This window comes from Choloepus didactylus, chromosome 3 (assembly GCF_015220235.1).
Source record: "Choloepus didactylus isolate mChoDid1 chromosome 3, mChoDid1.pri, whole genome shotgun sequence".
Classification (NCBI taxonomy): Eukaryota; Metazoa; Chordata; class Mammalia; order Pilosa; family Megalonychidae; genus Choloepus; species Choloepus didactylus.
The window spans coordinates 52706815-52734792 of NC_051309.1; the positions used below are offsets into that span (position 1 = coordinate 52706815).

At 36.4% G+C, this 27978-nt stretch overlaps 1 protein-coding gene across 8 annotated transcripts in view; it reads right to left on the bottom strand.

Moving 5' to 3' along the window:
* Positions 1–27978, bottom strand: part of FRYL (FRY like transcription coactivator) — a 289611-nt gene that overhangs the window by 24439 nt on the left and 237194 nt on the right. For all 8 annotated transcript variants that reach the window (XM_037829764.1, XM_037829770.1, XM_037829766.1 and 5 more), the window contains 9 exons: positions 27626–27796; positions 25778–25918; positions 23044–23241; positions 20199–20360; positions 19981–20055; positions 19461–19637; positions 15810–16013; positions 13618–13782; positions 9117–9367 (listed from right to left, as the gene is read on the bottom strand). In XM_037829764.1, coding sequence (XP_037685692.1) covers positions 9117–9367; positions 13618–13782; positions 15810–16013; positions 19461–19637; positions 19981–20055; positions 20199–20360; positions 23044–23241; positions 25778–25918; positions 27626–27796 — 1544 coding nt within the window. The remainder of the gene's footprint in view (positions 1–9116; positions 9368–13617; positions 13783–15809; positions 16014–19460; positions 19638–19980; positions 20056–20198; positions 20361–23043; positions 23242–25777; positions 25919–27625; positions 27797–27978) is intronic.

Sequence of the window (27978 nt, forward strand, 5' to 3'; positions counted from 1 at the left end):
GTGATTGATTTTAACAAAACATATCGTAAAGCTTGAGTAGATATACCCCTAAATTTAGTAGGAATGTGCCATTTTATTTCAACTTCAGTACCTTGCTAAAGCTGATTATTTGGCTTCACCCCTTTGGAAAGCCAAATAGCTGAATATCTCACTCAACATCATTTCTGGCATCTCTGAATTTCTCTTCTACATGATCAATGACTGAGTCATTGCACAGGCTACCATCACATCCAAATCAGTAATATGAATAACCTGTGTCACTAAGAATTATCGATAATGTCTGAATATTGACTTTCAAATACAGGTAAGCATTCCACATGTATTGAGAGGGAAAAATCTCTTTATGTGTTGTATATGTTAAAACTCTATTAATTGAGGTGGGGCAAGATGGTGGATTGGTGAGGTGTATGTTTTAGTTACTCCTCCAGGGAAGTAGGTAGAAAGACAGGAACTGCGTGGACTGGACACCGCAGAGCAATCTGACTTTGGGCATACTTCATAAAACATTCATGAAAACATGAAACTGCTGAGATCAGCAAAATCTGTAAGTTTTTGCGGCCAGGGGACCCGCGCCCCTCCCTGCCAGGCTCAGTCCCGTGGGAGGAGGGGCTGTCAGCGCCGGGAAGGAGAAGGGAGAACTGCAGTGGCAGCTCTTACTGGAAACTCATTCTACTCATCCAAACTCCAACCATAGACAGACTGAGACCAGACACCAGAGAATCTGAGAGCAGCCAGCCCAGCAGAGAGGAGACAGGCATAGCAAAAAAACAGCAAGACAAACTCAAAAATAAAAGCGGATGCTTTTTGGAGTTCTGGTGAACATAGAAAGGGGAAGGGCAGAGCTCAGGCCCTGCAGGCTCATTTGCAAAACCCAAAGAAAAACTGATCTCTCTGCCCCCTGGATCTTTCCTTAATAGCCCTAATTGCATTGTCTCTTAGCATTTCAATAACGCATTAGATCTGCCTGGAGCGCCCTTTTTCTTCTTTTCTTTTTTTTAAATCTTTTTTCATTTTCTAAAACAATTACTCTAAGAAGCCCAATACAGAAAGCCTCAAAGACTTGCAATTTGGGCAGGTCAAGACAAGAGCAGAACTGAGAGCTCTGAGACAAAAGGCAATAATCCAGTGGCTGAGAAAATTCACTAAACACCACAACTTCCCAAGAAAAGCGGGGCATCCTCTCACAGCCATCATCCTGGTGGACAGGAAACACTCCTGCCCGTAACCGGCCCCATAGCCCAGAGCTGCCAGAGACAACCCAGTGTGACGGAACTGCTTCAAATAACACGCATACACCACAAAATTGGGCGTGGACATTAGCCTTCCCTGCACCCTCAGCTGGTTGTCCCAGAGCTGGGAAGGTGGAGCAGTGGGAATTAACAAGGCCCATTCAGCCATCATTTCAGCAGACTGGGAGCCTCCCTACACAGACCAGCAGCCCAGAACCACCCTGGGGGACGTCACTCACCTGTGACATAGCACAGTCATCCCTCAACAGAGGACCAGGGGGTGCAAGGCCTGGAAGAGGGACCCATTCACAAGTCTCAGGGGCCAGAAGCCAATACCAAGGACTTGTGGGTCAGTGGCAGAGACAAACTGTGGCAGGAATGAACTGAAGGATTAGACTATTGCAGCAGCTTAAAAACTCCAGGAACACCAGGGAGATTTGGTTCTTAGAGCCGCCCCCCTCCCTGGCCACCCAGACACATGCCCCTTATACAGGGCGGGCAACACCAACTACACACGCAAGCTTGGTACACCAACTGGACCCCACAAGACTTACTCCCCCACTCACCACAGAGGCAAAGCGGGGGAGAACTGCCTTGAGGGGAATAGGTGGCTCGCGGACGCCACTTGCTGGTTAGTCACAGAAAGTGTACTCCACGAAGCTGTAGACCTGACAAATTAGAGATAAGGATTTCAATTGGTCTACGAATCCTAAAAGAACCCTACCAAGTTAAGCAAATGCCAAGAGGCCAAAAACAACAGAAATTTTAAAGCATATAAAAAAACCCAGAAGATATGGATAACCCAAGCCCAAGCGCCCAAATCAAAAGATCAGAAGAAAGACAGTACTTAGAGCAACTAATTAAAGAACAAAAGACGAACTATGAGACCATGGCACAGGATATAAAGGACATCAAGAAGAGCATGGAACAGGATATAAAGGACATCAAGAAGACCCTAGAAGACAATAAAGAAGACACTGCAAGACTAAATAAAAAAATAGATGATCTTATGGAAATTAAAGAAACTGTTGACCAAATTAAAAAGATTCTGGACACTCATAGTACAAGACTAGAGGAAGATGAACAACGGATCGGTGACCTGGAAGATGACAGAACGGAAAATGAAAGCACAAAAGAAAGAATGGGGAAAAGAATCGAAAAAATCAAAATGGACCTCAGGGATTTGATAGATAATATAAAACGTCCAAATGTACGACTCATTGGTGTTCCAGAAGGGGAAGAAAAGGGTAAAGGTCTAGGAAGAGTATTCAAAGAAATTGTTGGGGAAAACTTCCCAAATCTTCTAAACAACATAAATACACAAATCATAAATGCCCAGCGAACTCCAAATAGAATAAATCCAAATAAACCCACTCCAAGACATATTCTGATCACACTGGCAAACACGGAAGAGAAGGAGCAAGTTCTGAAAGCAGCAAGAGAAAAGCAATTCACCACATACAAAGGAAACAGCATAAGACTAAGTAGTGACTACTCAGCAGCCACCACGGAGGTGAGAAGGCAGTGGCACGACATATTTAAAATTCTGAGTCAGAAAAATTTCCAACCAACAATACTTTATCCAGCAAAGGTCTCCTTCAAATTTGAGGGAGAGCTTAAATTTTTCACAGACAAACAAATGCTGAGAGAGTTTGCTAACAAGAGGCCTGCCCTACTGGAGATACTAAAGGTAGCCCTACAGACAGAGAAACAAAGAAAGGAGAGAGAGACATGGAGAAAGGTTCAGTACTAAAGAGATTCGGTATGGGTACATTAAAGGATATTAATAGAGAGAGGGAAAAATATATATGACAAACATAAACCAAAGGATAAGATGGCTGATTCAAGAAATGCCTTCACGGTTATAATCTTGAATGTAAATGGATTAAACTCACCAATTAAAAGGTACAGATTTGCAGAATGGATCAAAAAAAATGAACCATCAATATGTTGCATACAAGAGACTCATCTTAGACCAGGGACACAAAGAAATTGACAGTGAAAGGATGGAAAAAAATATTTCACGCCAGCCACAGCCAAAAGAAAGCAGGTGTAGCAATATTAATTTCAGATAAAATGCACTTTAAATGCAGGGATGTTTTGAGAGACAAGGTCGCTACATACTAATAAAAGGGGCAATTCAACAAGAAGAAATAACAATCATAAATGTTTATGCACCCAATCAAGGTGCCACAAAATACATGAGAGAAACACTGGCAAAACTAAAGGAAACAATTGATGTATTCACAATAATTGTGGGAGACTTCAACACATCACTCTCTCCTAGAGATAGATCAACCAGACAGAAGACCAATAAGGAAACTGAAAACCTAAACAATCTGATAAATGAATTGGATTTAACAGACATATATAGAACATTACATCCCAAATCACCAGGATACACATACTTTTCTAGTGCTCACGGAACTTTCTCCAGAATAGATCATATGCTGGGACATAAAACAAGCCTCAATAAATTTAAAAAGATTGAAATTATTCAAAGCACATTCTCTGACCACAATGGAATACAATTAGAAGTCAATAACCCTCAGAGACTTAGAAAATTCACAAATACCTGGAGGTTAAACAACACACTCCTAAACAATCAGTGGGTTAAAGAAGAAATAGCAAGAAAAATTGCTAAATATATAGAGAAGAATGAAAATGAGAACGCAACATACCAAATCCTACGGGATGCAGCAAAAGCGGTACTGAGTGGGAAATTTATAGCACTAAACGCATATATTAAAAAGGAAGAAAGAGCCAAAATCAAAGAACTAATGGATCAACTGAAAAAGCTAGAAAATGAACAGCAAACCAATCCTAAACCAAGTAAAAGAAAAGAAATAACAAGGATTAAAGCACAAATAAATGACATAGAGAACAAAAAAACAATAGAGAGGATAAATAACACCAAAAGTTGGTTCTTTGAGAAGATCAACAAGATTGACAAGCCCCTAGCCAGACTGACAAAATCAAAAAGAGAGAAGACCTATATAAATAAAATAATGAATGAGAAAGGTGACATTACTGCAGAACCCAAGGAAATTAAAAAAATTATAAGAGGGTACTATGAACAACTGTATGGCAACAAACTGGATAATGTAGAGGAAATGGACAATTTCCTGGAAACATATGAACAACCTAGACTGACCAGAGAAGAAACAGAAGACCTCAACCAACCAATCACAATCAAAGAGATCCAATCAGTCATCAAAAAGCTTCCCACAAATAAATGCCCAGGGCCAGATGGCTTCACAGGAGAATTCTACCAGACTTTCCAGAAAGAACTGACACCAATCTTACTTAAACTCTTTCAAAACATTGAAGAAAATGGAACACTACCTAACTCATTTTATGAAGCTAACATCAGTCTAATACCACAACCAGGCAAAGATGCTACAAAAAAGGAAAACTACCGGCCAATCTCCCTAATGAATATAGATGCAAAAATCCTCAACAAAATACTTGCAAATAGAATCCAAAGACACATTAAAAAAATCATACATGATGACCAAATGGGGTTCATTCCAGGCATGCAAGGATGATTCAACATAAGAAAATCAATCAATGCATTACAACACATTAACAACTCAAAAGGGAAAAATCAAATGATCATCTCAATAGATGCTGAAAAAGCATTCGACAAAATCCAACATCCGTTTTTGATAAAAACACTTCAAAGGGTAGGAATTGAAGGAAACTTCCTCAATATGATAAAGAGCATATATGAAAAACCCACAGCCAGCATAGTACTCAATGGTGAGAGACTGAAAGCCTTCCCCCTAAGATCAGGAACAAGACAAGGATGCCCACTATCACCAGTGTTATTCAACATTGTGCTAGAAGTGCTAGCCAGGGCAATCCGGCAAGACAAAGAAATAAAAGGCATCCAAATTGGAAAAGAAGAAGTAAAACTGTCATTGTTGGCAGATGATATGATCTCATATCTGGAAAACCCCGAGAAATCGACGATACAGCTACTAGAGCTAATAAACAAATTTAGCAAAGTAGCGGGATACAAGATTAATGCACACAAGTCACTAATGTTTCTATATGCTAGAAATGAACAAACTGAAGAGACACTCAAGAAAAAGATACCATTTTCAATAGCAACTAAAAAAATCAAGTACCTAGGAATAAACTTAACCAAAGATGTAAAAGACCTATACAAAGAAAACTACATAACTCTACTAAAAGAAATAGAAGGGGACCTTAAAAGATGGAAAAATATTCCATGTTCATGGATAGGAAGGCTAAATGTCATTAAGATGTCAATTCTACCCAAACTCATCTACAGATTCAATGCAATCCCAATCAAAATTCCAACAACCTACTTTGCAGACTTGGAAAAGCTAGTTATCAAATTTATTTGGAAAGGGAAGATGCCTCGAATTGCTAAAGACACTCTAAAAAAGAAAAACAAAGTGGGAGGACTTACACTCCCTGACTTTGAAGCTTATTATATAGCCACAGTTGTCAAAACAGCATGGTACTGGCACAAAAACAGACATATAGATCAATGGAATCGAATTGAGAATTCGGAGATAGACCCCCAGATCTATGGCTGACTGATCTTTGATAAGGCCCCCAAAGTCACTGAACTGGGTCATAAAGGTCTTTTCAACAAACGGGGCTGGGAGAGTTGGATATCCATATCCAAAAGAATAAAAGAGGACCCCTACCTCACACCCTACACAAACATTAACTCAAAATGGACAAAAGATCTCAATATAAAAGAAAGCACCATAAAACTCCTAGAAGATAATGTAGGAAAACATTTTCAAGACCTTGTATTAGGTGGCCACTTCCTAGACTTTACACCCAAAGCACAAGCAACAAAACAAAAAACAGATAAATGGGAACTCCTCAAGCTTAGAAGTTTCTGTACCTCAAAGGAATTTCTCAAAAAGGTGAAGAGGCAGCCAACTCAATGGGAAAAAATTTTTGGAAACCATGTATCTGACAAAAGACTAATATCTTACTTATATAAAGAAATCCTACAACTCAATGACGATAGTACAGACAGGCCAATTATAAAATGGGCAAAAGATATGAAAAGACAGTTCTCTGAAGAGGAAATACAAATGGCCAAGAAACATATGAAAAAATGTTCAGCTTCACTAGCTATTAGAGAGATGCAAATTAAGACCACAATGAGATACCATCTCACACCAATTAGAATGGCTGCCATTAAACAAACAGGAAACTACAAATGGTGCAGGGGATGTGGAGAAGTTGGAACTCTTATTCATTGTTGGTGGGACTGTATAATGGTTCAGCCACTCTGGAAGTCAGTCTGGCAGTTCCTTAGAAAACTAGATACAGAGATACCCTTCAATCCAGCGATTGCACTTCTCGGTATATACCCGGAAGATCGGAAAGCAGTGACATGAACAGATACCTGCATGCCAATGTTCATAGCAGCATTATTCACAATTGCCAAGAGATGGAAACAACCCAAATGTCCTTCAACAGATGAGTGGATAAATAAAATGTGGTATATACACACAATGAAATACTACACAGCAGTAAGAAGGAACGATGTTGTGAAACATATGACAACATGGATGAACCTTGAAGACATAATGCTGTGCGAAATACGCCAGGCACAAAAAGACAAATATTATACGCTACCACTAATGTGAACTTTGAAAAATGTAAAACGAATGGTTTATAATGTAGAATGTAGGGGAACTAGCGATAGAGAACAATTAAGGAAGGGAGAACAATAATCCAAGAAGAACAGATAAGCTATGAGGGGTAAATTTAATGTTCTGGCAATGCCCAGGAATGACTATGGTCTGTTAATTTCTGATGGGTATAGTAGGACCAAGTTCATAGAAATGTTGCCATATTAGGTTACTTTCTTGGGGTAGAGTAAGAAAATGTTGGAAGTGAAGTAGTTATCTTAGGTTAGTTGTCTTTTTCTTACTCCCTTGTTATGGTCTCTTTGAAATGTTCTTTTATTGTATTTCTTTTTTTCATTTTTTTTCATTTTTTTTTATTTTTCATACTGTTGATTTAGAAAAAAAAAAAGTTAAAAAAAAAAACAAACAAACAAGGAAAAAAATATGCAGAGCCCCCTTGAGGAGGTGGTGGAGAATGCAGGGGTATTAGCCTGCCCTACCTCGATGGTTGCTAACATGCCCACAGACATAGGGGATTGGTGGTTTGATGAATTGAGCCCTCTACCACAGAATTTGCCCTTGGGAAGACTGTTGCTGCAAAGGGGAGGCTAGGCCTCCCTATAGAGCCTCCTCTCAAATGCCTCTTTGTTGCTCAGATGTGGCCCTCTCTCTCTAGCTAAGCCAACTTGAAAGGTGAAATCACTGCCTTCCCCCCTACGTGGGATCAGACACCCAGGGAAGTGAATCTCCCTGGCAACGTGGAATATGACTCCCAGGGAGGAATGTAGACCCGGCATCGTGGGATGGAGAACATCTTCTTGACCAAAAGGGGGATGTGAAAGGAAATGAAATAAGCTTCAGTGGCAGAGAGATTCCAAAAGGAGCTGAGAGGTCACTCTGGTTGGCACTCTTACGCACAATTTAGACAAACCTTTTTAGGTTCTAATGAATTGGGGTAGCTGGTGGTGGATACCTTAAATTATCAAACTACAACCCAGAACCCATGAATCTTGAAGACAATTGTATAAAAATGTGGCTTATGAGGGGGGACAGTGGGATGGGGGGGGGCACAGGGATCACACTCCCATTTGTCTAGTTTGTGGATGGATGAGTGGAAAGGTGGGGGAAGGAAACAAACAAACAAACAGACAGACAAAGGTACCCAGTGTTCTTTTTTACTGCAATTGCTCTTTTTCACTTTAATTATTATTCTTGTTATTTTTGTGTGTGTGCTAATGAAGGTGTCAGGGATTGATTTAGGTGATGAATGTACAACCACGTAATGGTACTGTGAACAATCAAATGTACGATTTGTTTTGTATGACTGCGTGGTATGTGAATGTATCGCAATAAAATGAATAATTAAAAAAAAACTTAATCACCTGAAGTATACTTATTGCTGAAATACAAGATAATATTAAATATTAATTTTCTATAAAAATAATTATTCAAATTATGGAAGTAGATAAACTGATAGCAGGTGCATTAAGTTGGATACCTTTAGAAAGAACATTATTATAAGCCAAAACTAACTTATGAAATTTAAATAATAATAATAATACAGGCAAAAATAAAAGATATTAGATTATATCATAATTCTAATTGTTAATAGAATTGTTTTGTATACTAGTTTCATAACAGTGACCAAAGTTTTCTTTAGGAACTCTATACATAATAATGGCTTATTCAGTTGAATCAGACTACGAGTGAAGAAAAAGTCCTATTTGGGAACTCTTCGTACTTCGTGACAGTAAATTCTGAATTTATGCAGAGTAAACGTTTTAAGGGAGCGATCTAACTTCTTATAGTAATAACAAATGATCACTTTTGTCCATTATGTAAATAAAACTTTAAAAATCTGACTACTGATAATGAAACTGTAAAATAATTGTTTGGCTATATTTCAAATTTATTCTCATATCACAAAACTTTATTCAAAGATTTTGATACTTGGCTTTCGCCATGGCCGAATATTGATTTTAACACTTGGCCATTTGACATTCTACCAAAACAGGTATTTGGTTTGCCTCTAAATTACTTACCATGCTTTGGGAATGGATTATTTATTATTTAAGTGAATGTCAGTAACAAAAACAATCAATCACACAAAGTCATTTAAAAATGAAGATACAGAGTAAGATTATAGATGAAAACATAAATAAATGTAAGTAAATGAACTGGAATAGAAGGGCATTCCGGGGAGAGGATGAGAAAGAAACTATCACCTGGGAAGAGTGCTTAGGTACTGGATTCTCACCTAGACAGTCCAGAGAAATCAGCTTCTTCTTCTTCACATCTTTCATCAAGTTCTTTCAAAGCTAGGGTAACGTCCTCTTCGCAGATGGACTCAGGGTAGCTTTCAGGAGCTGGAGGCTCTGGCATTTCCGTTTCTTTTAAATCAAGAACTACTTGATACTCAAGAGACTCTGGCTGTTCTTGAATTACATATGATCCTTCATCTTCAAAGGCTGAAATAACCTGTTCCTCCTTTAATAATGAACTCATATCCTGCAAAAAAGTCATAGTTTTCATTGACTTTATATGAAAAAAAGAGAATTTTATCAACACAAAATGAGTACTGCCAGCAATCTATGTCTATTTTATTAAGTAGCCTTCATTTATATAGTCTAAGTTTTGGGACTCTGATGATACAAATTATTCTAATTGTTTTTTTTTTTAATGGTCCCAGGTTGAAAAATTTTTGAAATGAAAATGTATCACCCATTGCCATATAGAAACATCAGGGAAATATTTTTTCTCTCAAGTAACAGGATTTAGATGTTTACTTAGAAATATGTCCCTTGGCAAAATATCTTCTCTTAAGTGTATTTTAATTCTATACAAGTAAAACTTTATATTATTACTATATGTTCTCTTTTATTTGACATGTCCTTTTTTTTCCTTATATCTAAATACAGTGAATTCTAAATATAAGCATGTGAGATAATTCATAACAGTTAACAACTGGTCCTGCAGGGCCACCTACCAATCCGGCACAGCCACTGACCAATCAGAAGGATCCTGAGCCTAAACGAGTTAGGTGGCTTTACTGGTATAAAATGAGCTGAATATTTGGGATATAATGCTTATTTTCAGGTAATAAGACTAAACAAGTGAATAACTTCATCTTTTCCAGAGCTCAAAGTATAATTTGTATATATGACTGACAAAGAAGGGACTAACTGGGCTGCATAGTTTCTGCCATGACATGGAATGCCTCAGCCTATTCTGTTTTATCTTCCCTGTATTAATACCATTTAAGGGAAAAACTTCAAATAAACATTTTTAGGAATAGATTTTTTTCTTTGAATTCTATGGTGTCAAAATATCCCTTTTATTCTCATCCATCAGTGTCACAAAGTTTATAGTGATAATGAAACCCACTGTTGTAAAAAGAAAACAAATTAGAAAAGTTAAGTTGAAGTGTTTTTCCTCTAGTTTGCTCACCAAAACCTGAAACCAAGGTGATAAGTGTAAGAATACCCTTTCGGTGCATTCCACTTGGACACTTCCAAAGGGCTTGCTTCCCCTGTCTAAAGTTAGATTATGTCACTTTTCTGCTCACAAACTCTGACGGCTTTCCAGCTACTCTGACTAAAAACCAAGGTCATCACAATGGTCTAGAGAGTCAGGCACCTGGTTACCTCTACGGCCTTACATCCTATTTTTCTTCCCATCTTATTCCATGTAACTGAGGCCCTCATATACATCAGGGTCGTTCTGGCCTAAGGCTCTTTCCCATGAATGGACATCCCACTGTTCAACCCTCCCCGACTCAGTCTGCTCCCAGTATGCTCAGCCTTCCCTGTCTACTCTTAAAATTACATCCCTTCCCCCAAAACTCTATTCCCGTTTTCCTTCAGAATTTATGAACATCTAATACGCTTATGAGACTATATTCTATTTGTTTATATTTTTATTTCTCTCCAACAGAATTATAAGCTCCATACAGCAAACGTTTCTTGTTCTTTCATTCACTGTTGAATTCTCAGTGCCGTCCCAAAGAAAGTATTCACCTGGAAGAACAAGTGAATCCCCTGTATTTCTCCTACCATGGCACAGATCATGCTTCAATTGCTTAACTGTTTTTCCTAAGGGGAAAGGACTACGGTCTTGGTCATTATGTATTCCCAGAAATTGAATACTGCCTGGGAAGTAGACCTATTTATTAAAATAATGTTGAACAAATGAATGCCCCCTCTGAAATGAAATAACATAATGTTTCCAAAAGATTATTTCTAGGAGGTAATTAACTCACTATGATGGTAGTTATTTTAATCACCAAAAATAAACAAAAAATAAAGGATTTTCCTGCTTTGTTAAACAAAATTAAAATACATACCTATTAACCATACTGCTTTTGTTAAAAAGGTATTTCTAGTACCAGTCTGCCAATTTCTCATGGAATTAAAATTTCTCGAGTTTTTAACATGCTATGTTCCAAACTAGAAACAGTAGATTGTAACCACTAATTAATGCTCATTTAACAAGCCTCCCAACAACTGACAGGAATATATTCTATTTAAGGGTCATCTCTAAATCCTGTCAGTTTTCTCCTGTAGACATTTTTTAAGCTCATGTACTCTTTCTTAGTTTAGGACCTCCTTATCTCTCGCTAACATTCTTATAACTTATCTGCTTATCTTAACCTCCTCCAATCTTCCATCCACACATGGAGACTTTACTAAAACCCAAAATCAGATGGCATCACTCCCCTGATGATAAAGTGCCTGGGGTGCAAACTCCACATAGGCAGGTACTAGGACTAGCTTTCATTTTCAACAACAACAAAAAAAAAAGCCAAGATTTTTAAAAATATAAACACAATCAGATCATGTCCTTCTGCTTAAAAACATCCAATGGTTTCCTGTTGTGTGGCCTGCAAGACCCACCAAGAGAGCACCTTGGCCCGCTCCTCTATTCTCTCATGTCCCCTGTGCTGCAGCCCCACTGGCCAGCTTCCAAAGCCTTTAAAACTTCTGCTTCCTCTGTCTTGAACACTCTTCCTACAAATCTTCCAAGGGCTGGCTCCTTGTCACTTAGGTTTCACCTCAAATGCCATATCTAATTTCCTCTTCTCACCCAAGTCCTCGTTTACTGTTATCTTTTCTTAGTATGGTTAATAAGACGATCATTTTCTGATATATTATTTATATTTTATTTGCCTTAATGGCTTATTGTCTGGCTTGCCTACTAGAATTAAGCTTCATAAAACCAGGAACCTGTGTCTGTTTTGTACAGTGCCATATGCCCAGTGCCCTGAACTGTCGAGCCATGGATAGGGCTCAACAAATACTGGCTAAATGAATGAATGCTAGTATACCCTGCATTCCAATCTAGGTATCTGTTATAGAGTTTATCACATAATAGGCATCTCTTGAAAGAATGAAAACCCTTCATGACTTCAGTGCTTTAGTATGGCATATAGGGCCTACCTGTCTCAAACCTCAGTCATCTCTCCTAGAGCTCCTGCTCTTCCATTTTATTCTCTAGAAATACTGAATTTCTTGCTGTTACCTGAACATGCCATGCTGTTTCATATTTCCATGTCCTTCTACATGGTGTCCCTGTCTGGAATGCCCCCATTGCCATGAAGACTGGCCTTTACCACCATCACCCCCAATGCAGTTCAGTCTCTCCTCTGAGCTTTCACTAAGCAAATGTGCCTGGTAACTGAGTTTCTCATCCTGAAATGTAATGCCCCACCCCCACCCCTTTTTTTTTTAACCTTCTCTGTCTCCCTTAATAGACTATGAACTCCCTGAGAACAAGGTCCATGCCTCATTCATCTTTCTAGCACCTAGAAGAATGCCTGGCATCTTCGACAATCAATATTTGTTGAACTGAGTTATCTAAACCTCAGTCATAGTAGTATGGCATTTTAAAAACTGCTACTAAGAGAGCCAAAAGCCTTCATTTCAAAATATACACTCCATTTACTGTTAAAGAGGTTTCAAATACATAAAATAAATTGTCAACCTAATAAGAACACAAGAATTCAACTTACTAAAATGAGATATAATACCTAGATTAGTCTAGATCTAGTAACTACATTAATCTGGTTTACATGGACAAAAATATAGTATTTTCCTAATACTTACCAAGGCCCAAAAGCACATATGAAAGAGCTAGAACAATTAGATTGAAAAAAGTATCTAGAAAATATCTATAATTATCTTAAAAAAAAAAAAAAAAACACTAAGGAAACTAATACTTACTTATTTTTGGTCAGTCATTAGGTTGGAATCTGGCTTACTTCTCCCAGGCCTTTCCAAAAAACATAATACTAGAGGTTCCAAAGTCTTTTTAAAAGGTTTTGAGTTAACAAACTGCTAACAAAGCTGGCCTGAGGTTTTAATCCCAATCACAGCACCAATCAGATAAACCCAATTACAAAGCAAAAGGAGAAGACAACACAAAAGTGGTCCTTCAAGGAAAACACCGTGCCACAGAAGATGCTCACCACCCCAGAAGCATTCTGTACACTAACCTGATCACATTCCGCAACACAAAATGCTCATTAAAAACTCTCAAGATTATTTTTAACCCATGGGTCATTCCCTTAATCCATCAAACTTTTTTTTTTTTAATCAGTTTTATCTATTTCATTTAAACAACCCAACAGGTTAGAAATACAGGGAAACAAATCAAATAATTAAGTGTACCAGATGAAAAACTCTTGAAGGAGAAGCACAGGATGTAACAGAGTGCTAAAAGGAGCCTGGATTGGCCATGCACCAGCCCCCATTTCTCCCCACCTCAGGCAGCTGGCTGTTAGCATTATCTAGAGAAGCCTCCAAACTTGGGGTCTCATCTCTGATTTGAAGCACTTCTGTTGTGACACTGCCAATGGAATCTTGTGACTGAAGAAGTAAATCAGGATGGTCTGGCATTGTTTCATCTGCAGCAGAATCACTGTTTAACTACAAGGAGAAATAGCAAAATAAGGAACTAATTTACAAGTCACTAATAGTCACAAAGCCCACAAGACACAAACACTATGATCATAAGATATTTTGGGGGCTTAGTTACAAGAGCTACTGTGCTTTCCTAAAATTATCTTTATTCCCATTTGGTCTATACCAGAATGGGTGCTGTTAATGCAAGCACCTAACCCATAAGAACCAAAATATCCATGACTACAGGTTAATTTTGCTAAACAAAAACTATCAAAGTGGAAGAGCTCTATGTAACTTTATTAATCTTGAACTGAAATTCCTATTTTTATAGTAACATTTTTGTTTTCCTTTATTCCAACGACTGTGAGGGCAGGGTTGCATCACATATTGTAGATTCTTAAGAAGCAGCATTAGTGGGGAAACAGGCACTTAAGTCTGAATGCGCCATTCATTTGTTTAAATAAAAGATCAGTATCACAAAATCTTACAATTTTTTGTGTTTTAAGCAAGTTTATAGTATTTTTCAAGGTCAATATTGAACATAAGAAAATTCAATTACAATTCAGAGTAGGTAAATGCAAAACCTAAATTTTTCTTCCCATGAGGAAGAAGATCTTCAAGTTCTTTTTCACCTCCCTGCCACTATGACTAGGGTCAGCCTAGAAGAAGGTGGTCATTTCTGCCCCATGGCTCTTATGAGAGAGAACCTTCACTGAACACATTCTATATGCCCAGGGGATTTCGTCCTCAAAAAATCCCCACAAGGCAGATGCTATTAGGACTCCTGTTTTAAAGGAGAGGTTAGGTCACTTGACCACAGTTACACAGAGAGACTCTGACCCCGCATTCTGCCTCATCCAGTCAGTCGCTGTTGCCATCACTAGACCATTCCTTTAAGTGAAAACAGGCCTCTGGAGAGCCAATCTCCGGCAGCATGTTTAAGCACATGGGTGCTGGAGGCAGACTGGTTTGTTCAAATTCTCTTACTAGCTGTGTGACCTGGGATAAGTCGTTTAATCTACAGAATTGCAAAAACTACACTTACCTCATATGGTTGGGGTGTGAATTATAGTAACTGATAAATGTAAAACACCTTGAACCGGGCCTGCGTGTTATAAACACACAGTAGGGATAACTAGTGCTATAATCACCAACAATTTAATTATCACTTAATGCCCTAAATAGGGTGTTAGCTGAAAGACATATTGGGGCAACAATGAGATGCCATACAGGAAAGGTGAAAGGAAGCCAGCCACAAACTGTTAACCGTATATTTTGTCTAAAGCCAGCTCAGCCTCTGCCATTCAATACCACTGTCAGCACTTTACCAGCAGGCGGAGCGTACAGCAAAAGGGAGGCCAGTTTAGTTCATGATGAAAGAGGCTTTCATATAACAGCTGCTGATGCCTGCACTTCCCTGTTTGACTCCTTATCATGAGTTATGGCGGCTATTCCACACAAACTGCCATCTTCAATTTTCAACCCTGCTACCACTGCACCATTAGCCTTCCCTTGACCCCCCACATTTCTAATGAACAGACTATTCTTGCAGCCTTCATTGTCTTATTTCTACTCACCCTTTAATTAAATCTTTGCCATCTAGCTCTTGGGAAAGAAGTCAAGACCTCCATATGACTGACTTGATCTTGACAGTGACCCAAGTTGTGCCCTATCTTTTACATTAACTAGGAAAGAAGAGCAGGTGGAAAGTTAAGCAGCCTCAGTGTTCACACTGATACCAGACAACCAAAGGAAAAACATGTATCATTCAAGATGATGGCTTCTAAAAGTGCCCAGCCCAATTCACCATTACCAGGAAAGAAGCAAGGTAAAATACATCTTAATGTTAATGAGTGCATAGTATTGCCTTTATATGTTTAGTTGGGTCATGAGTAACAGAACTCACCACTGGAATTTTGTATTTTCATTTCGGTGTGTGCATTTTATATACACTGAAATGAAAATATGAAAATGAAGAGAAAACAATTACTAAGTTGGATGTAGGAAGAAAATAGGATCGAATGTGATTGTACAAAAAGGTAACTGTATACCATCTGTGTGCGTGAGAGTATCTGGCTTGCTGTGAGTGCCGCTTCTTCTTCTGAGGACTCATCTGTATCCTCCTGATTTGTCAGGTTCAGGCTGGGGGTGCTGCTAGAGCACTGGTACTCCTGGAGGGATGGGGTGTCCCCTTTGTCAATACTGTCCAGTGAGCGCCTGCGGACTCCCCAGTTGAAATTGTCCATACTTTCACCCTGGAAAAGCAAGACATGACTTCTAAGACCTCAAGTATATGATTATAAATGTAGTAAATGTAATATACCAGGAAAACATATACCAAGATGAATAATACCTTAATGCATCATGAACAGAGTTTCAATCAGCCCTTCAATTTCTTTAAACTTTTCACATATCTTAAATAATTATATTTAGGGAGATCAAAATATTTGGTTTATAACTTGTTTTAACTAAGTAATTTTCTTGACTTTCCTATCTCTTATTACTGGGGACCAACTAAATCTACTATCTATTCCACTTCTATTCTAATACACAAACATAAGTGAGACTCCAAAGACAGATACATCACAAATAACAACAAATAAACAATTCACAACACCAGACTGCAACTTACCTGCAGCTCCTGGTTAGCAAAAAGGAAAACACACAGAATTAGAAAGAACGAAGACAAACATTTAAATATACACTACACCTTTGGGGATAAACTTTGCGATTTCTATTTCTCAAACCCAAAGACTGATTCAAGCTCTGGATTAAGCTTTGTGCAGGAAGCCAACATGTGATTCCAACTATTGTTTTTTTATGCAAAATATATTGTGAAAAAGTCAGAGACAGACACTTAAAACAACATTTCCATGATACACTTTGGCAACACAAACTTTAAGAAAATTTTCAAAATTTACATAGATTTAGTACTTGATGGTACAATGCAAAATTGACTTAAACTACCCACATTCAGTTGACAACACACAAGGTCACAATTATTTTAGTCTGTAGGATAGCGCTGGCTAAACTCATTAGTCATTTTTTTTGACTATTAAGTAGTTTAAAATCAAAATCACAGCTGTCAAAATATAACCTTTGCCAGTTTCAAACAGTCAAGAAGAAATATGATAATTTCAATTTCATTCCATGTTAGGGATTTAGATAAGTAATGTTTCTGTTATTCTACAGTGATCTTTCTTTTGTAAGGTTACAATTCTTTCACTCTTTCTTAAGCCCTGAGATGACAAATTACACTGAGTTGGCTATCAAAATATGATTTATTTGTATCTCCTGGGTAGAGATTTTCCAGAATAGAGGTTTTTAATTTTTTTTTTTTTTTAGCAGAGGAATACTTTGTTTAAATGAAATTTTAGATGGAAGTTAACTGTGGAGAACTGATGGGAAAAAACATAACAGAACTGCTCTGCCCATTTGGCCCTTGGGTCTTTTCTTGCTGTTTCTCAGGGTATCCTAGAAGGCCTAGGGCTCTGCAGATCAGAGTTTGAAAATCACCTTCCTAGAACATATCATTTCAAATATTATTATGTAACAATACATAACAATGGCACCAACTCTCAATAAACATTTGGTGAAGGAATGAATACACTATGGGCTTTCAAGGTAGAGAGATAACTCCGAAGTTTCATTATCATTTAAGATTGTGTTGTAGCACTCCCAAGTATTTCCTGTTACCATGTTCTAAGCAAGACGATATCCAGGTTTTAGAAAACCTACACAATTTCATTTGGCCTAATTATTATGCATAGATTAGCAACTCCTCAAATTACTGTGTCTTGAATTAAAGACAGAACCACAATAAGCATCTTTAATTTATTATTAATAATGTTCTATTCAAAAGTCACATTTATTACTACTGACATTTCAGATACTGGATGAATTTGAAAGCATTTACAGTACTGTTTAAAAAAAAGAAAGACAAACAAAAATAACCTTACCATACAAAAATGTCAAGAGCCTAGATTTAGAAATTTTAAATTATGAATAGAAAAAGCAAATAACTACTGAAGAAATCAGAAACTGCTCATAGCCTTGAGGTGGGGGAGCAGGTCTCTCCAACTCATCACACTTTTTTTGCCTGGTCGTGCACGTCTGTTCTATTTCCTACATGTTTTCAAATTGTAGGTTGTGAAATCAAGTTTTCGAGAGTGGTAAACTACTCTTTTTTTAAAAAAATGCAATTTTATTAAGATATATTCACATCCTACTCTTTCTGAAAACAATAAATGAAATGGAAAGGAAGAGAATAGAAAATATCATCATGCTTGGCATACAGTAAGGAAACATTTTTTGAAACTTTTATTTTAGGGCTGTGTGTACGTATATACTTGGATGTAATGCAGGATGAATCTACTGTGGAGTATAGTAAAAAATGCCCTTTTGATTAAGCCAGTTGAATACTTAAAAAAAAAAAAAAAAAAGGCACTACCCAACAAGATGCTGAATAATTCTTGCTCTGTGGGTTCCTATGAACCTGTACAATTTTATCTGTGGGCATATGTAAATGGTGAACGATTACATAGGAGTCTATATGGCTTCTAAACTGGGGTAAGGGCATTTGAGTGACTCTGAAGCACTGCGGTCACAGTGTCCTATCTGCTGGGAAAGCTGAAGCACATGGAGTGGAATCTCATCCCCCTAAACCTATCTCTGAGGACACAAGTAACTGTGTAGCTAGCACCAGTCATTAAATTCCATTTCCCCCTTTCACCTATTAGAGCCAATGGAAACAGCCTTTCAAGAGAGCTGATGAATGCACACAAGCTATATGAGTAAGTTTAAATTCTTTGGAAAAAGATATATAAATGCACAGTATAGCTACTTGCTATTTAGGCATTTTGGGCTTCTGGCATACAGATTTTTTGACCTATTTGCCATTAACTGTTCGGTTTAGGAGACTGGAATGGGTTCTGAATAGCCTAAGACAACCACAGCAATCCAATTCTCTTTGTCACAGTGATTGTTTCAGAAGTTGACATGTGTCCCAACTTCGGCCAATGGGATGTGATAAGAGGCTTGCTAAAGTGTGTAGAAAAGTTGTTTCTTCACTTTTATGAGAACATTCCTAGAAGTGACCCTCACTTCCTCTAATCACAGCTACCTTGCCACTGTCTGAGGTTAAGCTGACTCGCAGAGAAGGACAAAGCCTAGAGAATTGCAGAGAAACAGCCAGAAACCTTATCGATCCATATCTGACTAAAAAGCTCTCATTCCAGTTTGTGAGCTAATAAATCCACCTTCTGAGTTAGATTTTCCATTTAGAAAGCATCTATACTGACACAACTATCAACCTAATCTAGATTGTATTAATTCAGAGGAGAAAGCCCTGTGAGTATTAAATGAAATCAGGCATTTGAAAGAGTTGGCTACATCATAAAGAAGAAAATAGTTAGGAATGTTATAGGAAGAATATCAGTCCTTTGCCAAAAGGGTAAGTTCTAGAGGAAAGGCCTTAACAGTCAATTCAGTAATAAGTGCCATCCTCTTTAAAACTGTGTTTGATAGATTTTAATACAATTTTACTATTTTGCTGCACATTGTACTAATCACATTTAGACCCTATTTTTACCTTTTTGACCTCACACAGGCCTTAACAAGGAAAGATCCTAGGGTCAAATCCTTACTTCTCATACAACTGTAACTATTATATAGATATTATAATAGAAAGCCCACATCCTTACCTCTGCATCTTCCAATTCAACATCTAAAAAGTCAAAATCTTTAAAAACACCAAACTGTTGTTCACTGCTATTGTCTTCCATAGGTACTTCTTCCTCTTGAATTATGTCTTCTGTTGTAGAAATTAGGCTAGTCTGTTGGTCACCGACTTCCAAATCCTCATTAGAAGAAAATACAACCTGACACCATGCCAAAAAAATGAAAAAAGAAAAAAGTCCATCCATCAGCTTTGTCACTCTGAATGCAAGACATGGGGGCCTCAAGAGCCACCACAGGCCTGTTCAATGAATGCAGAACTGAAATTTGATCTTCATGTCAAAGACTAACTGGTTGAATATCTAATTAGCATAGTTGCCAAGAGTCACAAGGAACAGTAAATGCTTTTTTTTTTTTTTTTCATTCTTAGCTAGTATAGTAACTAAGGTAGTTAGAAAAGGCAAGCAAGGAGATAGAATAATTTCCATTTCTGCATGGTATCACAAGATTTTAAAAATCTTTACATATTCATTCACAGTTACTCACTGATGGATTCTTTGGGAGGCCAGATTCTGGACCACAGAGAGAGAGCACATTCATTAGCTTTTCTCTTGTTCTTCGCTAAAAAAAAGAAAAAGAAAAAGAAGAAGAATTCAAATGCTCTGATTGCTGGTAAAATAAGACAAACTGTCAAGTTTTCAAACATACAATCAAATTGATTCTTCTATTCTTATGAACGTTCAATTTGATATTCTTTTATTTACCTGTGATAACTGTGGCCTTTTCCAACTAACAGGAACTAACGCATTAGAATTAGATCCAGAAGAAGTCGAAGAAGTACTTCTAGTGACAGCAATAACTTTCGGTTTCCCATTTCTTCCGGCTGCACTATGCTGATCACCATATTTATTTCCAATAATTGGTGTCTACACAGAAACAAAATGCCAGTGTTTGACTCAAATAATTCAACTTGGAAATTCTGTCTATAAAGTATGTATCTATAATGACATTTTCTACAAGCAACCTAAAAACATAAGAGGAAGATTAAACAGAAAGAGGTAGATGTTACAAAATCAAAGGTAACAATAACTTTTTTTAAAATCAAGACACTATCAGAGAAGTTATCCCTACTTTAAATATAAAATTGTTTCTTTAAAAAGCAACGCCTCCACTTTTTCCCCTAATGATTATAAAATATATCCTCTCTGTAGAAAGTTCAGAAAGTAAAAAAAAAAAAAAAAAAAAAAAAAAGATTTAAACAAGTTACCTGTAATCTCACCACTCAGATTTAATGCGTTAACATTTTGGTGTTTTGTCAATGCACATTGTTAAGTGTGTGTGCCTTAATAATGCGCTTTAGCACATATTCATGATAACCCCAATGAGGAAGATTTCTATGAAGCTTCTTATTACAAATATCATGTTTCCAAAATTGATTTCAATAAAAATTCTACGACAATCCATTTTATTTGGCAATGTGAAAATGTTCTGAATTTGCTTTTGAAAATAAAATCCAAGCCCATGTATATGCCGTACAAGGCCCTTTTATGATATGGTCCTGCTTACTCCCTCAATTACTACCACTCCCTTCTGAACTTCACACTCCTGCAAAACTGGCCCTGCTATTGGGTGCCCACACATACTGTGCTCTTTTTCATACCTATGTCTTGGCATATATGACTTCTTTACTATGATATGTGCATTAAGTGAACCCCTAATCATCTTTTAATAATGATGACCCCAGACTGCCAAGGAGGCCTCTGATCCCACCACCACCTCTGCGTTAATTAAGTGTGGACATTTACCACGCCCCCTGTAATTTGTTCATGTGCCCATCTCCCTTTCTACACATGAGCCCCCTGGACCCAGATTCGTCTCTGTACCTCCATTATATCTCCAGTGCCTACACATAGCAGTACTTAAGAATCTGTGATGAAACAAATGGAAATTAAGTATATCAAATGTTTTGAGAATGCACACCTCTGCTTCAAACAAAATTCAGTTATACTATCAAATTTCTCACACAGAAGAAACAGGAAAGCCCAGTTTTTTCATCGTATCCCATGCTACACACTCCATGTTAGAAATTCGCAGATGATATTAACTAAAAAACTAGCAATAAATATACTTTCTAACTAGAAAAATAAGAAAAAAAAAAAGGTTGTGGATAAATTCTAATAAGATTAAAGTGAAATGGAAAAAATATATATATACACAGAATCTTAATCAGAAACAAAGGAAGTGATTAGATCTTCAATTTTTATCTTTTTCAACCCCCTCTCAATATATTTGATCAGTAACATCTTGCTTGGAAAAATACCTCTGTAGGCTTCCAAAAGATATGTCAACTGTTCCAAGGCCACTCAGGTGCTAGAGAAAAAACAAATTGGGGGTTCCCAGCATGGAGAAAAAAAAATTGGGGATTCCCAGCCAAGAGTTGAAGCTGTTTAAATGATATTTGTATTAATAAGCAACATAGTCAGGACCCAGGTTCTCTTTTTGGATTAACGGGCCCTGCCTCTGTCTAGTCCCAAAACAGGTTATTTTACTAACCTGTTCTCCTTTCAGTTTTCCTTCCTTGGTTTCAACTATCCACTTATAACAACACTAAAAATGCTTAAATTGCTACATCCACCCTAGTTTTCCTCTAAAACTTCAGATCCCAAAATCGAATAGCCCACTGAACATCTCCATTAGTATATTCCTTAGTCATTTCAGTCAAGGTGTCAAAGACTGAACTCATCGCCCTCTCCTTCCCTGCTAAGGTCTGTTCTCCTTGCATTCTCACTCTCTCCAAAGGGTGCCAACATTCATCCAGTTGTCAGAGCAACTGACCTTAATGCCTCTTCCTCAATTAGCACCTCCTACCCTCCCCTATCAAATCTTATCAATTCCTTGTAAACATCGGGCATGTCCTCTGCAATTGCCTAGGGGCAGTCCCACATTATCTTTTACACAAATTATTTTAACAGATTTGTTCCTGATTTCCCTCCTTGCTCCCCCTGGTCCATTTTCCATCCTGTTACCAATGTCATCTTCCTAAAATACAAATCCTAATAGTTTCCTACTCCAGCTAAAAATCCTTGAAGACCTCTTACCGCATCAAGATAAAGCCTTCTTCTTACTATGGCACACAAGATCCCTATGATTCTCTGTTCCCTTCCTATCCACTCAGCCTCATCTCTCACTCCACCCTTCATCCCCTGTACCCTGTGCTAAAAGTATAGTGTACCAGTTGGAAATTTCCAGAACACCATGCTCTCTCACACTTACAAGACTTCATATATGCTGCTTTTTCAGGGATTCAGCTTCCCCTCTGTTAACTTTCATATGTGTCTCTCATCTTTTAACACTCAGACCAGGTGCTACCTTCCTGAAGCCACTCCTCTAGGCAAGATGTACATGCTATTTCCAAAGTACTTTTAATTTACTTCCAAGCCAAGCCCTTATCACATATTTATTTGCTCATTTTCCCAAGAAACTGAAAATAGGTCTTCCCTCCTTGCTTTCTTAGCACCTAAGAGTATTTATACTGAGTATGGGTTTGAAAAATGCTTTGGAATAAATAAATGAACAAATGAAAATTCCTAATAGAGCACCTGATCTTACCTCAGATATATCAAAATGAAAATCTAAGGTTTTCCCAGGCAACTCCTTAGAGACATTATTAAAAATTTTAGTGAAGGATATTTCAGGAGAACCTATATCTCCTCCATAGGCCTTGGGGATATCATTGGGCACAACAAGACTTGCAGAACGAGACACCACCAGCTTTAATATGTTGAGGGCTTCCTTCCAGTAAGGACTCTGGTTAAAAAACAATAAACATACCAATGTTACAAATACATACCTAAAAACAAAAATCTAGTGTACTCTATATAACTATTGCTCTACAAGACCTCTTATAAATTACACATTTTTACTTTGAGATCCTTAATGGAGCTTTCAAAGTTACAAAAGAAAAATTATTTGTATTGTATTTATGAGATATCATGTACATAATAATGCTACCAAATTGGAATACCTAGTTTTTTCCCCTGAAAGTGCTTTATAAGTATTATTAACTTAGAAAGTCTAATACAGTAAGTAATCCAAAACGGCAGGCAGAGGATTAGATAGATGTGAATTTTCAAGACAAACGAAATTTATGGTTTTAGGACCCTGAAGTTTAAGTATTTTAAGTCCTGAAGATAAAAAATTTGTAATGTATACTTTCTTTTTTTGACATAAAAATATTAAAATAACAAAAATATAATATTTTAGTCTTTTCTTGATGACCCAGGCCCCAAATAATAAGTTATAGTTATTATTAGTTATTATTAGTGATTTCTCAGGGATTATGAGTTGTATAGGGGGAGTTTTTATTGCCCTATGCATATGGTGGCTATGTTTTTTGAGTTATTTTTCTGTTCCTCTCAGTTTGAATACATCTGCCAACATAATTCAGGAATGATTTACATGATACATGTATATGTGGAGAGAAGCCAATATCTAATAAAGCATTTATAATATTTTCCTTTTACCATCTACTACTTTTTTCTTATTTATAGTACCCAAAATCACATCTCAACCTTGTATTTTACATGCTCTTTCACTGTTGAGAAGTCTAAGAGATGGGTGGGGAGGGGAGTACTCGTACTGAAAAAAAAAAAACAAAAAAATATTTTAAAAAATAGAAAAGGAAGTAAAACTAAGTTACCAATTTAGTTAACATTTTGATATGAAGATATGAAGATACCTAAAGCACAAAATATTTAATAATAATAAAAAGCCCATAAATATTGTGCCATTTAAGGACACAGCTGCATAAAACAGTTTACATTAAACAAAGTAAGGACTACATAGAAATAGACTTTTTTTTCCTGACAAGTAATTATAAGCTCTAGGCATTCTAAAATGCTAAAAGTTCTTTGGGAATGTTTCCATAAATTATATTGGTTGTTATATTCTAAATGTAAAAGATTATGAGGAGTTTAATTCTGTAAATGTTTAGTTTTTAAATAAAGAATAAGTCACTAACTGTGATGACCTATCAGCTGAATATTCTTTTTTAAATTTTTGAAAAGAAATTTGAGTCAGCATTTTAAAATTAGGAGATTTTTAGAGAAAAATCCAGATTTCCAGCTTCTCTTTAAAAACCAGATATTCCGGCCACACTTGGTTTGAATTCTAACACGTCAACCATTGGGTGGAGCTAAGTTGTGCTGTTCCTTTTAGACGGGGAACGTGCAGTCCACTTAACCACATATCTATGCTCCTTAAGGTTACTTAGGATTCTGAATGATATAAATGCATCTATATTTTCTAACTTAATAATTCAGTGTGGTAGGTGTTTCTATAGGAGTTACAGCAAATATTTGATAAATTAATTTCTTTAAACCTTAAGAAGAAAAAAGAAATCTGCTTGACAAGTAAATAGAACGGTTACTTAGCAAAGCCTTACTTATTGTGGGATAAAATACTGAAGATAAACAGTCACCAAGTATCTTATGTTTTTTGAATATTTGCAATCACTGACTTTTAAGGGAATAGAAAAGTAACCTGGATTATCTAACTCACTAAAAGCAAAAATTCTGATACAGTTTTATTACTTTCAGATATAAACCAGAACACAAACTTATTGTTAGCCAAGTATTTCCATTTTTAAGTTTTTCTTCAGTGAATGCAAATGTAACTGGAGTATAAATAAAAAATATTACCCTGTTAAGGCTTTTAAAGAGTTTGTTCCCTTTGATAAGTGCTCTCTGCATCTTAAATTACACTTGGAAGGTTATCACTTCTATGTATATTTGTTATATTCCACACACACACCAAAAAAAGATTAAAAAAAAGATAGTTCAAAGGTGAAATTTAGGACAAACCAGGTCAGCTTCTCATCATTTATACTTGTCAGATTTTCTACTTTCTAAATAGCTGGCCCTTTATATCAACATAAAAAGCAACTCTAAAATACAGACTCTTCAAAGGGCTCTTCTGTTTCTAAGAATAGTATTTGTTCAGTATGTAGAATCTGGTTAAAAATAGAAAGATGTAAAGAAAGAAGTGACAATGAGTCACAATGCTAACATCTAGAGATGGTGACTATGACGATTTGCATGCATTCATTCATAGAGGTAATTTTTAAATCAAAATTAGGGATCATACCAACCCTACTACTCAGATTCTACTTTTCTAAATCACTGATAAATTGAGAACTCTTTTCCATGTCATAAATATTCCTGAAACCCTGATTTATGTATTAACCACTTACTTTCTCTTGGATATTTAAGGTGTTTCCAATCTTTTTTATGATTTTGAATCATTTTGAGAGGAACAAGTCCATATATGTCTTATAGTCACTCACCTGCACATATTTGCCAATAATCTTTATGATCTCCAGATTAAACTGCTTGACTGGGGCAGCAGAGAGGTCAATATGACTCAAAAGACTGTAGATGATCTGTAGTAATGATTGCTGCATACTGGACAATCCTTTTTCTAACAGCTAAAAGTAACATTAAAATGTATATTTTAATTGGGTTAAAGAAAAAGTCAATATCTGCACTTAATATGTTGAAAACTTAATAGCTTTAACCCATGAATTTATGGTTAGATTATTAGAAATCCAGAAATAAAGAAGCTAAAAGGTAGTATCTATTATTGTAATTTTTCTCTGGTTTAGAAAGGAGATTAGATAATTATTTTTGTATCTTAAACTTAGTATTTTTTCAAATTTCCTTAACTAACAGAAAAACTACTATACCACTGTCACCAAAGAATATCTACCCCCAAAGCATTCACACCAGCCACTAGGTAATCTTGGAAGTTTCTTAACCTCTCCGAGCCTTGATTTTTTTTCAAGTATAAAACAGCGATACTACCTAATTAATAGGGTTTTGGACGGGGAGGGTTAAATTAAATATATGTAGTTTTAAATACATGTAGCTAGTTTTAGTATTGTTATGAGTGATAATTTGAGAATTATTAGTAATAATAAAACAAGGATAACTTAACACTAATAAGAGTAATGTCTGGGGAAAAAGCACCTTTTTTTTAGAGAGTGAAAAAACCTCGCCAGTGGTACACTATAGGCTGTACTGCGGAAGCACTGCCACCTTGAAGGTGAGCTTCATGGCGGCACTAAAGTGATCCTAGTTAAGGCACTTGATTCAATTCAAAGCCAATTAAGGAAGTATGGCCTAGTTCTATGTTGGCCTTCTTCCTGAAGGTAAAGGAGTAAGATAAACCTAGTGACATGTATTTATTTAAGCTAAGAAGCTGTCAAGCAGGTAGTTCACATTGTCCGCACACTTGAATACAAAGTGGATGGATGGTAGTATACCTATCATACCAACACTTTGAAAATTCATACCAATTCTGAAGCATATTATGATAGTGAATGCTGGTGACTTAGCTAAGTTAAATATTAGGGCTAGAAGCAACATTTAACATGTTTATTTAGTTATGAGCAATGTCTTTTAAGTTTATATGGTGTTACATGTTTAATTTCTAGAAGTCAAATTTTTAGAAAGCTATTTCTTTATTATAAACTGATAAACACTTTTAATGCACAAGAATTTCTTCCTTTTGAGGTTCTCTTTGTGGCTATTCACTCAGTAATTTATATTTACAGATAGGAACTTACTTATAATACATCAAAACAAACTAACTTTTTATGCTTTTCTAGGATTAGTTTTCATAACTTCATTTTTAGTCCCCATCATATTTTAGATTTGGAATCATATGTATCATCAAAATAAAAACTTAACCAGTCGAAATGTCTTTGCCTGCTGCATTACTATTCTACAAAGGATCTCAAAGCCAATAACTAATTTTACAGAAACAAAAATTATAATCATTCTTTAGGATCAAGATCACTTAGAAACAATTTTTCCATTTTAAACAAAGGAGAGATTTACATTCCTTTGAGTTTTAGATCATTTTAAGGACAGTGAATGAGGAAATAATCACTTGCAATGAAAAAAAAAAAAACAAAAAAACAAAAACAAAAAACAAAAAACCAGAACTTTATACTTGAAAAGAATTACCTATTTTTTTTCTTTAAAATGAGATGCTATCTAAATACACTCTAAAAGGCAATCTGAAGATTAGTTAGGGCTAGTGCTGCTTCTAGAAATAAGTGTACTTGAAAATTTGCCACAGAGCAGTGAAAAATACTTTAGTATTCTCATTATTATTTTGATAAATTTACCTCTGCAAGGTAAGTCACGAGGTTAAATGTAGTATCTGAGAAGGAGTCATGCAGGTATCTACACACCACATTGATCCAGTTAGAACAGTCTCTGGAATATGTGTGTGTACTGTACAAACTCATCATGTGAGCCAGATGGACAAGTGTTGGGCATTTTTCTTCTGCACAAACCTAGAAAACAAATAGAACTACTTCATTCACCTAAAATAAAGATGCAAGTTTAAACTTGATTTTATACTAAATGTATTTCATTAATGAAATAATTCAGATGTATATTTTCAAGTTTTAAGGCATTTAATCTTAATTCAGTAGAAAAATTAAAATAGAAGCGAAAAAAAGCACAAAGCATTCTT